Source organism: Acartia tonsa, chromosome 7, assembly GCF_053477335.1.
Source record: "Acartia tonsa isolate MP-2025a chromosome 7, ASM5347733v1, whole genome shotgun sequence".
In the NCBI taxonomy this organism is placed as follows: Eukaryota; Metazoa; Arthropoda; class Copepoda; order Calanoida; family Acartiidae; genus Acartia; species Acartia tonsa.
In genome coordinates this window covers 18,529,924-18,547,042 of record NC_137266.1, presented here as the reverse complement: position 1 = coordinate 18,547,042, position 17,119 = coordinate 18,529,924, and the positions used below count along the sequence as shown (strand labels likewise).

At 30.6% G+C, this 17,119-nt stretch overlaps 2 protein-coding genes across 2 annotated transcripts in view; one reads left to right on the top strand and one right to left on the bottom strand.

Moving 5' to 3' along the window:
• Positions 1-17,119, bottom strand: part of LOC145324999 (uncharacterized) — a 63,333-nt gene that overhangs the window by 12,175 nt on the left and 34,039 nt on the right. The window contains exons 11-19 of the mRNA XM_080167777.1: positions 16,315-16,384; positions 15,876-15,915; positions 15,441-15,502; positions 14,859-14,921; positions 14,311-14,406; positions 14,022-14,120; positions 9,725-9,770; positions 8,667-8,722; positions 8,109-8,137 (exon numbers count right to left, since the gene is read on the bottom strand). Of these exons, the coding sequence (XP_080023903.1) occupies positions 8,109-8,137; positions 8,667-8,722; positions 9,725-9,770; positions 14,022-14,120; positions 14,311-14,406; positions 14,859-14,921; positions 15,441-15,502; positions 15,876-15,915; positions 16,315-16,384 (561 nt within the window). The remainder of the gene's footprint in view (positions 1-8,108; positions 8,138-8,666; positions 8,723-9,724; positions 9,771-14,021; positions 14,121-14,310; positions 14,407-14,858; positions 14,922-15,440; positions 15,503-15,875; positions 15,916-16,314; positions 16,385-17,119) is intronic.
• LOC145325001 (b(0,+)-type amino acid transporter 1-like) overlaps positions 15,076-17,119 on the top strand; it is a 355,348-nt gene continuing 353,304 nt past the window's right edge. Inside the window, exon 1 of the mRNA XM_080167781.1 lies at positions 15,076-15,092. Within this exon, the coding sequence (XP_080023907.1) occupies position 15,092 (1 nt within the window). The 5' untranslated portion in view covers positions 15,076-15,091. The remainder of the gene's footprint in view (positions 15,093-17,119) is intronic.

The window sequence follows — 17,119 nt, the reverse complement described above, 5'->3', positions numbered from 1 at the left end:
TTTATCACAATATTTTCCAAATTTTTTTTAAGCTATCAAATGTGGATTTTCTTATGATAATTTTATTTTGTTAAAGAATTAACAACAATCTTTGAATTCTGAAATTTTATTGGAATTGTAAAAACACAGAAAACCAATTGCACCTAAACTTCTAGTTTATTTAGGTTGCTTAATCCTCAAGATGTTTGAATAATTTTAGATTTTACGGTGAATCCTAAAATGGTGGGTCCGGCTCTCTGGCATATCTCAATTTTGGCGAACTTAAAATTTTGCAACGCCTTAGTAGAAACAAAATTAATTTATATTTAGAATATATACATTCTGTATTAAAAAGCAATTAAAATTATCAAGAAATTTAATTTTGTATAACAAAAATATCAATTTGATTTTAAAACTTAGCGATGACATCGCAGACAACTTCGTATGAAACTAATGTAAAAATTCGAGTTACTTCTAGGATGTCATGACACTTTTTTTTAGTAGCGAAGCTACTCTATTTCCAAAATGTCCATCTATACTTAACTTTGTCATAAATGGAGTAGGGGAAAGGTGATTTTCTCAGCTACTATTCAAGATAGACACCTGAAACTTCTTGACACCATTCATATAATCATTTTTGAAAACAATGGCAGTTGTAGGTAGCTTTACCCCTTCCGTTTTTGAGTGGGGAGGAGGGGGACGGGCATTGAACGCTTCCTTTAACCTTTTATATCATCCTCTATTACAGCAAGAAGGTTGTGTGCATATTCCCTGGTTGTTAAAAAATTTCCGACCGTAAGTCGTTACCTTGATAAAACAAACAAATAAACTATTAGGAAACCATTGTTCTAGAGTTCCTCAGATGTTTTCTATCTAATTTTATGTGTGAGAGTCCACATCTCCATCCTTGGGGTTACAGGATGCGAACAAACAAGGCAGGATCATGCAGGTGAAGAACAAAAATATTTTTTTTTACTTAAACAAAGCTTTTTACATTACCAATATATTAAAAGATCCTATAGTAGTCCATATCAATTTAAAATATAGGGTTTAAAGTCATTTTCAGGTTTTGGGTATGACCTGCATAAAACTTTAAATGGCTCCTATGAAAGCACTTTTAGACTAAGATAATTTTATTTTTAAACTCCAAGCTTAAACTAACATGTTAACATGACATATTAAAATGTCATAAAAATCTGCCGCTATTTTCCCACCAACCGCTAACTGCAGTGGCAGACAGCTTCCAAGTACACCACTGAAGTTTATATTTTGAGAATTCTAATACAAAATAAACTTTTTTTTTGGAAAAATTGCTCTTCTACCCTCAAAAATAAAGAAAACTACAGCAGCTTAAAATCTTTAAAAAGGGCCTAACAAGGATGACAACATCCATAAGTAGCGTGGCACAAAAATCGTGGATGGGAATACATACAAGAGTAATCTTTAAAATCAAGAAAAGATTCACTGGAAAAAATAAACACAAAACCTTATTTTATTTTCTATAATGATTGACATACCAACGGCCAAAGTAAATTATATGCTGGATTTAATTTAGATATCAATAACTAAAAAAGATTTGAAAATCGGACCATAAACACCAAAGTTATGGTGAAAAATTTGAAAAATACAAATATAGCCTAAAACCTGCTAAAAAGCAGTCCGACCGCTATGAATGTGTTAAAGTTAATTATGCTCGTTAGTGTTGGGAATGTTGACAAAAAGTTCAGCCTTCTATCTGTCATAGGAGCCGAGAAAATCACGTTCCCCCCACTTTGTCTCCAACCGAAATACGGACATTTTGAATTATAGAGTAGCTTCGATACTAAAGTAAAAGGGTAGGAAATACAGAAATTCTTTATAAAACAAACACTCTTTTAGACGGACTAAAAGACATTTTAAATTATAGAGTAAATTGCAAACAAATAAAAGATTCATTTTTCAGCTCAATTTGTTCCTGCAAACATTTTAAAAAAAGCCTTTCTATAATTTTGATCGGTCCCCCCGCCCGTACGTCCGTCCATACGAATTAGAAAGTGTAGCAACTCTACCAAGAAAGTCTGTACGTTCATTTAACCCTTAACGGTCGGAGAGGGGGGGGGGCGTTGAACGCCCCCCCCATCCGGTTTTTTCTATCTCATTTTCTGTGTGTGAAAGATAAAGAGCCAATACTGCTTGACTTTTTAAGTGTGGGTATGACACATAACTGAGAGTTGGAATTTTTTGAATATCTCCATCTTGGCGGGCACAGGATGCCAGCAAACCTGGCAGAGTCATCCAGGTAAAGAACAAAAATATTTTTTTAATTAAACAAAGCATTTTATCTTACCAAAATACTAAAATATCCTTTAGTAGTACATCCTCATATTAAATACAGGTGTTCAAGTCAATTTCAGGTTCCAGGTATGATCCTGCAGGTCCTGATCCTCCAGGTCTCCAGAAATCTTTAAAAGGCTCCTGTGGCCGCAATTTTTGACTTAGAGACTTCAAACTTTAAACTTAAGCTTTTCTTACATGTCTACATAATGTATTAAAATTTCATAAAGATCCGCCGCCGTTTTCCCGCCGACTGCCGACTGCGGCGGCTGGCAGCTGCCAAATATAGCTGCTGCCGCTGAAATTTATGTTTTGATATTTCAAATATAAAATTTACATAAAAATAAACATTATCTGCAAAAAAATTTTCTTCTAGCTTCAAAAATAAAAAAATTACAGCCGTTTAAAATTTTTAAGTAAAAAAGGACCTAAAAACAAAGGTTGTTAAATAAAAGGGTGAAGGAAGCAAAAATTGACTTTGACTTACTTAAGGTCGGAAATTCATCATAACACAGGGGACTTGCACAAAAAAATTTAGCCCTCTAGCTCTAATAGGAACTGAGATAATAAGGGGGGGCGTTGAACGCCCCCCTCCCCCCCGACTGATTAAGGTGCGGCAAGGGGCCCGACTGTTAAGGGTTAAAACATGCTGATTTGTAACTTTTTTGACAACATTTTTTGTATGAAATAATAATTAAAATCGACATTTTAGAATTGTCATATCAATTTCGAATTTTTCATAATGATTCCTATGACAGTTAGGCACAATTTAGAACAGTTTTGTACGAATAAGAAAGCGTAGCAACTCTATATTATCTATCAGAAAGTCAGTAACTCCATTAAAAGATGCTGTTTATCCTTTTTATCTGGTTTTTGGAATAATGATTCCTAGGAAAATAAGTTAAAGTATTATAAGCAAGGCATCCCTATAATCAAATCCTAAATATGAAAGTATGTCCTTTTACTGATTCCTATATTTATGCAATTTTACAAAAAATGTATGTACAATTTTGTTTAGACTTGGAAATTAATGTTCGTAATTTATTGTTTGACTGTTCTTCCTTCTGATTTTAGAGCTTTGATTTTATGGATGTTGTCATCCTCGTTTTACTTTAAAGTGAACACATTTTATATTCTGCGAATAAATTGACGCCTAAGCTAAAGTCACCCGTTACTGTTGAAATGAAAGATAATCAGAAATAAAATATGATACATGTATAAAAAATCAATATTTTTTATATTTTTATTCTCAAACTGTTTAATTAATGGTGGTGAATTAACCACTTTTTGGTACGCCCCCCTTGAAACGCCTCTATTATTCTACATTCAAATTGATAATAGTACACAATGTTATTAGGTACATTGTTGTATTGATTTTTTAAAAGAAAAAAGAAATTTAATTTTAAAAGATAATTTAATAACAACCGTTCGAGATTATATTAATCAATAATAATTTTTAGATTTTTTCGTTTAATTAAATTCTTTGAAATTTTGGCGATAGTTCTCAGTGAGTAAACATACAAAATGAATGTTGTTATATATTTTTGACTTTAAACAAATGCTTTAGTTAAGACAAATTAGTTGTACCAAATGATTTTTTTAGTAGAAGAACTACTCTATAACTCAAAATTTTAATGTGTTCGTCTGTAAGAATTGGTATTTGGAAAAGCTAAAGATTTTAACTGCTATATAATAAAGATGGCTAAATTTTTATGGAAAAATTATGATTTCCTCAAAGGGACTAGTTGAGCAAAGAACACCGCAAACACTCTAAATTACAAATAAATTGAAAATAATGAATTCGGAAATTTTTAAAGTGAAGCTTCTCTATAATTATGGTCGATCGGTCAGTCTGTCTGTCCGGCCGTGACGGTTAGCTCTTTTTGTTAATTTAGACATTTTTTCTTATCAATTAAATAATTTTGTATGTTGATTCCTATATAAGTCAAATACGATTTAGGAAGCATAGCATCTGTTAAGTAAATGTTACTAGAATTTCTGTATGTCCATTTCAAACATGTTGATTTAAAATTTTTTTTTGCGATAGTTGGCGATAATTGAAATAATGATTCCTAAGACAACATTGTACAGTGTTTTAGCCGAAGCTTCTCTATAATTAAGTCCTAAAAATGTAAGTATGTCCTTAAACAGTATCCTATATTTAAGCAGTTTTACACTCTACAAATGTTGATGTGCGTTTGACCTACCACTTCAGATCTTTGCATTTATAGATGTTGTTTATGAATGTTTTCATAAAATCATAATGTTATTATAATTTACTGTATATGCACAAATTTATATCCAATAATATTAACCGTTCCTAACCTCTCTGGAGGGCCTTAACCCTGTCAGGATTATTTAATATTTCCTAAACTAATCTAACTCAACCTAACCTAACCTAACCCCTGGGAAGGGGGGTAAATCCTGGAGGGTTTCTGTTATAACTAACATAACTAAACCTAACCTAACCTAATTTTACTGAGCCAAAGTGAATCTAACCCCTGCGGAGGTTTCAAACCCATTAGGCTACTCAATATTATCTGACCTTACCTAACCTTACCTAAACCCTGCAGGGAGCCCTAATCCTGCGAAGCTACTCTATATTATCTATTCCTATCTAAATAAACCTAACTTAACCTAAACTAACCAATGCAGGGGACCCTAACCCTTTTGGGATACTCAATATTAATTAAACTAGCCTAACCTTACCTAATTGAATCTAAAATAGCCTGACTCCTGGAGGCAGCTCTAACCCTGCAGGGTTACCCAAGATTATCTTACTAAACCTACCCTACCTAACTCTATCCTAACCCCTAACATAACGGGTCTACTCAATATTACCTAACATAACCTAGCCTAGCTTAGCCTAACCTAATCTGACTTAATCTATCATAACCTAACCCCTATGGATGTGATAACCCTTCAAGGGTACTTAACATTACCTAAACTAACTTAACATAGCCTAACCTAACCTAACCCAACCCATGTGGAGGGCCCTATTTCAGCGGGACAACTCAATATAACCTAACCTAATTTAATTTAACCTTGTTTAACCTAATCTAAACCCTGTGGGAGGCCCTGACCCTATGGGGCTACTCAATTTCATCTAAACTAACCTAACTAAACGTAACTCAATCTCTGGAGGAGGCCCTAACCCTGTGGAGCTACTTAATTTTACCTAAACTAATCCCTGTGGAGGAGAGCCCTTACCTTGTTTAACCTAACCTTACCCGTGCAGGGGGCCCTAACTCAGCGGGGCTACTAAACTTTACCTCACCACTGCACTGTGGAGGGCCTCCAGCGCTTTAATCTGATAATTTTTCATTTTTAATATCCGAGGAAAGCTGTCTATAATACGATGCGTTAAATAATTATTTCTCAGCTTTAAAAGAAATCAGATTTCAAGTCTTTAACTTTCCTCATGTCCAATTGTTGAAATTTTGAAAGTTTTTTAAATCTGCCGTTTGAATCATATTGTTTGTTACATCTATATTTAAACCTTTAAAGATTTTACTTTTCTATAAACCATTTCAAAATTAATTTATGATATACATTATTTAATATACAACATTCAAATATAATTTTTTTATTTCATAAATAACATTTTCTACTTTTCATCCCTATTGTCCTTAAAGTGTTAACTCAGTATAAACTTTGTACTTTCCCCCCAACTAATTTGTCTAACTACGCCTCCCACAATACAAAACTGTATAAAAGTCGTAAGAAATTAAGACGGAAAAAACTCGAGATATTTGTCATGCACGTAATACGTGGACCCACCATTTTAGGGGTCACCGATTTTACTCGTTGCCTTCAAAATATGCGCGGTTTTTGAGTTTACTCTATGTAAATATAAACTTCCGCCAGCATTTATTTTACTTAAGTTTAAGATTGTTGTTCTACTTCACCAAAAACATTATGTTACATGAAAATTTATGCAGGTTTTAATTTTTACACCACTAGCGGCTATGCCCCTAGAGACCTTTTGGGGTACTGGTAAGTGGAGATAATTCAATTTCAATTAGAGCGGATTGTTTTTTTTCTAGGTTTTTTTTAATCTTCGCTGTAAATAAGATCCCTATCGGTTCAGTTAGATTAGTACAGACTGACAGACACACAGACAGACATTCTGTATAAATCTGGCACTGTTTATATTAGAAGTCTACTTTATAACTTTTATTACAAATAACAGTAATATAAAAATTATTTTTCTCTTTATTTGAATCTTTTTACTCTGAATTTTTTTAACTTACAATTTGGTTTATAAAAAGAAACGGATCTTCTCTCTATAATTGCAAAAATATGAAATTTAATCAAATGTGATTCCAAGCAAAGGTTTCCTATCTAGAAGATCAACATTGTCGTAGAATTTCAGACAATTACTTTAAAAAACAAACAAGATAAATTAACTTACTGTCATTTTTTAGATTTGAAAAAGGAATTTACCATCGGATAGACGAACGTCATGACATCCACTATGGTTATTGAGAAGCATTAACTTAAAATCTATTCAATTTTGCAAATTGATAAATTTTCAATAATTTGATGAACTACAAGAACGACAAAATCCATTAAAAGAGAAGCATATAAAAATTGCGAATATGAACTCATGGGACAACGAAATCTTTAGTCATATATAACCTCAAAAGTATCAAAGTAATACATTTTCCATTTATAAGTTTAGGCGTTACGAATTGAGAAACAATGTGAGTTAAATAGTATATGCCAATAGGCTAGCATAATCACTATAAAATATATCAAAGTCTCATATCTAGAATTAAAAACAAGAAGATCAAATTTATACCTCAGCCTTTATTGCATTACCGACAGACTGACAAAAAAATTCTATAGGGAATATCTTCCAAAAAAAATCAACCACGTATCTTAAATTAGAAGTTTTACCCAAAACGTTCGGAACATACTTATAGAAATTATAGAATAGCTTAGCCTTAAATAAAATGCTAGATAAGATACTTGAGTACATCAAATAAATTGAAATATTTATATCTGTTTGTGATGTACATTCTTAAAACAAGAAAGATAACATCCAATAGAAGGTGCAGTTTTCTGCTCCGAAAACGCGCACAAATAAATATATCAGTGTAGAAGTATAATCCAGACAGATGGACAGATTTACATATTTTTTTACTTTAATGGCGCTCAGAAGGGCAGGGTGGAGGATTAAATAGAATATAGAAATACGGAGATAAATAGATAGAAAATTAGACAAAAAAAAGAGAAGGCAATATCAAAATTTCTGGATAGCAAAATTTAGCAAGATAGCAAGAGCAAAATGACAGATATAGTAGCATATTATGCAGTAACTTCGCTTCAAAAATTTAAATATTCAAAAATAAATATATTTCTTTTCTTTCAAAATGTAATTTCTTTAAGTTCACTTCAAAATAAAGAATGTAGATATTTTAGGATTTTTATAATGATGAATTTATATTTCTTTTGATTGTATGGAAAAAAAATTCTTTCTTTTATAGCTCGATAGTTTGGGTCATACGCGTCATAACTAAAGACGTTAAGATTTGTACCTTCTGCTGCTATGTTATTGTTAAATGCACGTAATTATAAATCCGTAATAGTTTGGGGAATGCACAATTTGGACTTCCAGACAAAAGTTGCGCAATTAAATGGTTGGTAGTCTGCAATAGTTGGGATGTTATTACCTTGGAATCAACTATAAAGGTCTTTCCCCACGTCTTTACTAACCTATCTTAGTTCTAAAATAAAATGATGCGATTTGAACGGCCATTTGCGAGATATTTTAGTTTTATTTGAACTGTCCGAAAATAATATAATTGTACCTGACCAAAAAACTTGATGGTTTATCCTGCAAATATCACAAATTTTATGCTCCAAAAAATCCACAAAAAATCAAGAAGTCTGTTTACTTTAAATCTCAAAAATAAATTTTAGGGAAGTACATTTCTAAATATTATTCTGTGATCAGCTATAGGGTTCTTTAGGGATAGGAAATTGGCACACAAATCGATGTACATCCTCAATGATGATTCACAAAATTAACCCTCCATTATTTACCATTAGTGGGCGAAACGTTTGGAAACTAAACTAAAATGAACCAACCAATCAAAATTCAATAAAAAATTCCAAAATTGTTAATCCATTGATTAATGAAACGTTATTATGAGACTTTGGAAACTAGTGTAATAAACATCTTAGTGATATTACACTTTATTATGTAAGAGTTTAATTCACATAGTTCTTTACTTCTAGAGAATTATATTGAATATGTTTTCGAACATTTTTTATTTACATAAAGTTCATTTTGTCTATGTATGTCCAAAAGTAAAATAAAAATATTTGTTTTTTCATGCGATCATTTGAAGCATAATAATTTCCTGAAGATCAAAGCTTTTGAAGTTTCCGTTTTCTTCATACAGGTTTACACAAGACCCAGCTAAATAAAATTACAGGTTTACACAAGACCCAGCTAAATAAAATTACAGGTTTACACAAGACCCAGCTAAATAAAATTACAGGTTTACACAAGACCCAGCTAAATAAAATTACAGGTTTACACAAGACCCAGATAAATAAAATTACAGGTTTACACAAGATCTAGCTAAAAAATACAGGTTTTCACAAGACCCAGCTAAATAAAATTACAGGTTTACACAAGACCCAGCTAAATAAAATTACAGGTTTACACAAGATCCAGCTTAATAAAATTACAGGTTTACACAAGATCCAGCTAAATAAAATTACAAGTTTACACAAGACCCAGCTAAATAAAATTACAAGTTTACACAAGACCCAGCTAAATAAAATTACAGGTTTACACAAGATCCAGCTTAATAAAATTACAGGTTTACACAAGATCCAGCTAAATAAAATTACAGGTTTAAACAAGACCCAGCTAAAAAGTTGATGGATAAATGAACAGATAAACAGACAATAGATGGATGAAAACATAAAAAATAGATGACAATTTTGACAAAAAATAGATCTGGCAAAATAAAATAAAATTGGTAGAGTTCATTGTGAAAATAATTTAACAATTAAAACGGAATTATTATGCAGTTTTAACTGAATAGGACAATCATACAAGCCTACATTTAAAATCAGAGGTTGTCTTTTATAAATGAACTAGCGGCTTCGCCCCTAGCCTCTAGGGGCTTTCCCCTAAGAGTTATAATTACATCTTTTATTACCTGGAGAAGCCCCCACTCCACCACTATTCTAAATAATTTTTATAAAAAAATGGTGGGGGGATTTTTGTTTAGGGGGGGTTGTGGGTGTCCCCAAGAAAATAGCCTTAAACCACCAAAGGATCAGTAAGTATATTCCCTGAAGAGTAAAATCCGATCAGTTCAGTGGTTACCGAGATCTTAAGGGACAGACGGACAGACGGGCGGACGGACAGACACCATTCTACTTTGTATTATAGATGATAACTTACGAATAATATCATTAGCACCAACAAAATCTCTACTCAGAAAAGAGTCCTAAAATAAACAAAATATATTTAGAAAAAGTTGAGATTTTGCCAATATCGTTTTCCAATTAATAAATGTTTGGTTAGCAAAAAAAACTTTTTTTTCCGAGAAGCTTCAATTAGCTTGCGTGGGAAGAAATTAAGTCAATTCAAATCTAAGACAAAGTTTAGGGGCGGATTTAGCCAATTTTCAATTCAAATTCAGAACCCCAATAGGGGTGAATCCACTTTGGGGTCTGTTTTGTAGATTTTAGAACCAACCCCTTTTATGTTTTATGGTTGGGTATATCAAATGTAGTAATTGATAACCTAATCTATGTTTTTTTAATGTTAGATGTTTAGATTTTATACAGCATTAGAAGATTCAACTGATGATTTGTTAATTTCTAAGATATTCTACCTTTCAGTCTGGATAGCTCAATGTTTGGTAAGATATTATAACTAATTTTTATTTATTTTACTATTTTATTTCTGCTTTTGACCATCAATACTTTTAAGACATATTATCATTCTTATCTAATTCAAAGTCTTCAGCTCAGAATGGATAAGATTGATCATATTGTAGTTTAATTTTAGTCAAAAAGTAGTAAAGTCAAGTTACTTTTATGCAATATAGGTCTATATTATATTTTATTTCAGTAAAACCCCGTGTTAAGCTACATGAGATACCAGCTGATATTTATTTTATTATTTTATGTTTATTGTAATATTTATACTTGTGAAATACAAGATTTAAATGTAAAACCCCTCTTATTTGATGCAAGATTAAATAACTAGAAATTTAAATTGTTGACTGAAAATCTAAGGGTTACCAGGTCTCAGAATTCACAAAACATTTTACAAACATCAAGCTTCATTAATTCTAAAATGTTTGTTCTGATGAACAAAACATTTTACAAACAATGACTTTTAATCTTTAAGCTTTTTCATTCAATAGTTAAGTTTCTTTCTAGTTTATTTTTTTCTTCATCAATTTCAGGTAGTTAAAAGATGTCAACTCTTTTAGCTAAAGGTTTCAATTTGAAACCACAAACCAGTTCTGGAATACAAATGATTTCACTACAGGATTTACAAATACTATTTGATACAGATATGTGTAAATTTATTTTGTTTGCTAAAACTAAGTGTATCAGATACAAAAGAAAGCTTTCTGTTCCCATTGACAACAATATTTCTTCTGAGCAATTTCTAGTATACAAAGATGAAGCATACAAGATTACACATACACTTGCAACATTTCTGCGGTGTATTGATGCATCAATATTTCCTGATTATGATAATTTACAGAATGATCTTATTCATCTGGAATCACAACTTGTAGATCTACATGGACTGTTTCTTATAAGATGTGGTGCCTTTGTTAAGAAGATTCATTCAGTAACAGTCGGTGTTTCAGATAAATTACAAGAAGATTCTTGTAATGTTGTTGAAGTTTCCATTGATGAAGCTATCAATGATGATCCTACACAGTTGATTGATGCTCTGGAGTCCCTTGAAGGATGTAAAAATGTTGATGTTAGTTCTTATGACAACAAGTTTTTTTGTAGATGAGACAGTTTCTTTTCCTACTGAGTATGGTTGTCAAATGTCAAGCACTAAAGATTTCAAGGGTTCAAGTTATTCTGCAAATAAACCAGAACCTTCCAGATTTGATGTTGATGCTGATTGTGTTGTTGAAAACACCAATGAGTTAATGGCAAATGTTGAAGAAAACATTTGTTCCAGTGATATAATAGTTTTTGATGATTCATTTATTGGGTATACCAATGAATTTATTTCCGTTAAAGATGATTTAATATATGATTCTTTTAACCTTTTGGATTCTTTTGCTGATGAAATATATCTAGCTAATCCCTTTGACAGTCAAAATACATTTGAACTAATTCCTTTTTCAAACTGTGGTTCTGATAACTCTGTGGATGTTCTGGGAGATGTGAAAAAAACATTCACCAAGATTGTTGTGATTGCTAATCTACTTATTGCAGTCCAGATACAAATAGTTTTAAATTTGTACTGTTTTTGTTATCAACGTATTTTGATAAAACCACAGCCCACAGATAAGCCACCTCCATAAGCTTTTGATAACTTTGTCAGGATTAAAGATACTGGTAAGGTTAATGTTACTGCTGATCAAATTGATAAAGATTGACATAATGTAATGGATAGGTCAAATATTCATTTTAATTAATGATAACCATTATATTAATGTCTATTATCTGTCTTTAGATTTAGCAAAATATTTATTTTTAAGCTGTTGCAATCCTAATTTTGCTACATCTATGATCTTTACATTATTTTCAAATAAAGCACTTGAAGATCATTTACCATTTTAAATTTAATTCTTCATGCAGATTGTTGATTTAAAGTTTAAACAATTATCAAAATTACTTTTCACTTCATACTCTCTGTATTTTAAATTGTAGAATATTTATAAATGTACCTATATTGTACATTCATAATCACAATTTATCATGTATGCATTCAGCATTAAATTGATAAATGTTTTATTGTTTTATTTTGTCATGTATGCCTTCAGCATTAGATTGTCAATAGTCATCATGAATGCTTTCAGCATTAAATTGATGTATATTTTTGTATTTGTATTATACTTATACTACTATATTAAATTTGAGAGGTTTTAATATCAACTTTTTAATTTTGTTTTCTTTTCACTTAGAGAAAAAATATGTTTTAAAAGTTTAGAGTTCAATTAAATGATTTTTATGTTGTTTTCATGAAGACTTTTATAAAGTAGATCAGATAAAGATTAAAAGCTTTGATCATGTGTTTATCATTAGTAACTAATCTGACTATTTGATCTAAAAGTTATGTTGTGATTTCTTTGTAATAGAAATCTACTTTTATTCTAAAAAGAATATCATGTGTACTGTAATCTACAAAAGATACAGGGAATTTAAAGTTCTGAAGAATGACCAACTTTAACTATTTACAGAATTTTGATTCTAGAGAAATTGATCCTGTTTAGTTAAAAATGAAAATACATTCAGGAAATATCTATTCATTATAATATGTTCAATTTTTCTCATCTGTGTTTGCCCAGTGTTTTGTAGATTTTAGGATGTTCTGAGTAAAATTGAACATAAAATTTTCTTTCTTTTTAGAAATGTTTCATTTCGTCTGCAAAGGGCAAAATTGAAACATTTACTTAAAATTTTTATTTCTATTTTAAAATATGTAAAATTAGTATAGAAATTACGTTGCTATTTATTTAAATTTAACAATGAATAGATAATTTTATGTGCTGTACACATTTGTTTACAAATGGAACCAGTTCTAATCTTAAATATTTACTATAAAAGCATAGAACATTTGGATTAGGATTGTAGTCTGACAAGTAATGTCCTAGCATTAACACTAGGTACAAACCCTCAGCTATCAAGTTCAAAAGCTTGGTTAGGTAAGTCCTTTCATAATAAAGGCGTGGAAGCCAGCTTTAGTTTATTTGTTTTACTTTTATTACTTTTACTCTTGTCCATAGAGTGTTTAAGTGATAGACTTAATTTTATTGTATTTTACTGCTTTAAACCATAGAGTATTTAAATGATTTCGTTAAAGTTTAGATCTTTTATGTTTTAGTAGCTTTAAGAACCAACCCCTTTTATGTTTTATGGTTGGGTATATCAAATGTAGTAATTGATAACCTAATCTATGTTTTTTTAATGTTAGATGTTTAGATTTTATACAGCATTAGAAGATTCAACTGATGATTTGTTAATTTCTAAGATATTCTACCTTTCAGTCTGGATAGCTCAATGTTTGGTAAGATATTATAACTAATTTTTATTTTATTTTACTATTTTATTTCTGCTTTTGACCATCAATACTTTTAAGACATATTATCATTCTTATCTAATTCAAAGTCTTCAGCTCAGAATGGATAAGATTGATCATATTGTAGTTTAATTTTAGTCAAAAAGTAGTAAAGTCAAGTTACTTTTATGCAATATAGGTCTATATTATATTTTATTTCAGTAAAACCCCGTGTTAAGCTACATGAGATACCAGCTGATATTTATTTTATTATTTTATGTTTATTGTAATATTTATACTTGTGAAATACAAGATTTAAATGTAAAACCCCTCTTATTTGATGCAAGATTAAATAACTAGAAATTTAAATTGTTGACTGAAAATCTAAGGGTTACCAGGTCTCAGAATTCACAAAACAGGGTCATAAGTACAAACATACAGTAAATCATACAGTAGCTGCACTACCAATAATTAACTGACAAAATATTACCTCTTTATCAATTCCATAAAGTTTTGTTCCATTTTGTGCCACAGCCTTCCATTCCATATCTGTCTTCAGTTTGAACCAGTTCTCACCCATAGGGTTGTTCTACATAGATAGATAGATAGATAGATAGATAGATAGATAGATAGATAGATAGATAGATAGATAGATAGATAGATAGATAGATAGATAGATAGATAGATAGATAGATAGATAGATAGATAGATAGATAGATAGATAGATAGATAGATAGATAGATAGATAGATAGATAGATAGAAAAATAGATAGATATACCTGATTAATTCCCTGTCTATAGTAAAGATCTCCATTAAAAGCCACACCCCACAAACTTTCAGATCCGCTGTGCAAATACGAGAAAAATCCATCCACCTAAAATTATCTTCATTTATTTCATTGTAAGGTTGATTTTTTATTCAAAAATCCTTGTTTATATAAAATTTGTTATTTATACCTATTGTTTTTAAAAAGCGAAGCTTTTCTATATTTAGGCTTGGTTTTTCACGAAAATTGACAGATAAATTTTTACATTTAGTTAGGGATGAAAACTTGTTGATATAAGTGATCCTAATCAATGCTGTAATATTGATTCACAGGACGAAAAGGGACAATTTTATCAGAAATAATCTCTAGCATTAAGTTTTAAGGATTACTACATATATAACTACTTTGTAAATCATCCTTAATAAAACGAAATAGAGATGGACATTACAAAACGTTGTTACACTATTTTTGATAATGTAGGACCCTCTGATTTGATGAGCTTCGCTTTTATAGACATTACACTCTTGTTTAATGATGGTTCTATGAAGAAATACACAAACCTTAGTCCATCCGGTGCCTTCGCCCTCTCCTGTAAGGCCAAATGTTTGATCTCTATACATAACCTAAAAAATTTAATTTAATAATTTAGCTATAAAAAATAGTTTGTACATTAAACGATATACAATAATGAATTTTAACTAATAATAGTTAGTTTGATATCAGCAAAGCATTTGACTACATAATCAATAGATTATTACACCAAGCTAATATACTTGATTCACTTCTACAAGAGACAAATGAATTGGAAATGATTGCTAAAATCGAATGTCTTAGAATAGTGTACTTTTTTCAAAAATAGGTTGAAAAACATACTAGCTTTAAATTACCAGATGTTTAATCAGACACAATATTCTATCCAATTTAAAAAGAAATTTTTTAGGGGATATAATTTTCCAAAGCTTTAGCTTTATCCTAAGAAATTCAACTGTTTTATTCTGACTTGTTATATGACAGAAATGAATAAATACCCTCGTAACAAATGCGCACATTTTCTAACCAATATTTTGGTTGGGTTGCTCCTGCACAGTGTTCCTATTGGTCTAATTAGATAATTAAGGACCTAGACTTTTTATATCTATTACCTCATTCTTAGGAGAAAGTCCCCAAACACCAGATTGACCAACTGTTACAGATGACAGTCGTCCTAGGAAAAAAATGTTTATTTTATATCCTCAATGACATCAAGGGATAATACAATGGATGTTAAACTTATATGCATATTCAATCATGATAAACAAAATTATCCCTGCTGTAAATTAAAGTTGAAGGTTTGAAATTACTAGTTTGGAATCAACCAATCGATATTCAATAAAAACAAACAGAGTTTTTATTTTATCCAATGAATTGGATAAAACCTTGGTTACCATTGTAATTTGCAGTTCATTTACCCCTCCATCCTAGATATTATTATATTGAATAGAATACAAGAACGAAAACGTCCAATAGAACTCTGTTTGTTTGGGTTTTTTTATTTGGGGTGGGGAGAGGTTGTTTATTATTCATCAATCACAATTCACCTGATACGGATTGCCACTTGGAACCAATGGGATTTGTATCCTAAAACAAAAAACAAATATTATCCTAATAAAAATGGGGCAAAATGATAACTGAAAAGTCTAATTTTAAATAACAATTTTCTCTTTTTGAAGAATTTGTTAGACTTTATAAAGTCCTTTATCTGTTAGCTTTTCTATTAATGTCTTTAGAATCACGAATTTATGGAATAAGACAATGGATGATAAATTGATGTACATCCCCAATCAATTCTTCAGTAGATTTATATCATTGGTCGAAGAGTTAAGATAGTGAATGTCTGTACTATCTAGTCAATATTTAATTAAATTATACAAAGTTTTTAAGTCAACTAATTAGAGAAGGGGTCTTTAAAACTTTGGGTACCAGTGTAATTTACACTCCAATGTCCTCTCCCTTCCCTATGGAGATTAATAGAATTACCTTAGCACCCAGACGTCTCCAAACGACGCCCTGTTTATCAACAGCCCAGCAAATACCATTCCAACCAACACTAAAATAATAAATACAGTTTTAAGGTTCTTTTTCTGTCTTCTGAGATACCATGATTACCACTAGCTAGATTGCTTCATATAAGTATGATTTTAGGCTATTTTATTTCTAAACCAAAGTCTGGTGATAGTTTCAGGCTATTATTATGTGTCCTTTTTAATAAAGTACGGGAATAATATAAGCTTCGAGAAAAGTCTTGCATTTGTCAGCAATAATTACCTTGATTTAATGCCATATAATCAACATAAACATTAGTCTCAAAACTTTACAATATCAATAGAAAGTAGATTTGGGCAGCTTTAGATGCAACCTTATTAAAAGCAGATGTATAGACTAACGTGTTGTCTATGAAATACTAGCGGCTACTCCCCCCCCCCCCCCTCCAAAGAAGCCTTTAGTGGCACTTAAGGTGGGAAGGGAGATAAAGTATAAAATTGAGAGAGGGGTCATTTTTTATCGGGAGGGTGATGATACCCTCCCATAAAATTTCTAAAACTTTTCTTGAAACCTGAAGCTTGACTTTAAAAGAGAACTATACTGGTTTAGCAGTAAGCGAGATCCTTTGCTACAAAAACCATATTACTGTATTTTATAGGTTTAATTCTAAAATTAATTTTTATTATAAATGTATTATTCTTAGTTTATGAATAAGAAAAGTTAAAATAAACGTCAGAATATTTGTAATATTTTATGAATATAAAAAGTTATTATAATATAATGATAATAAATAGTATGG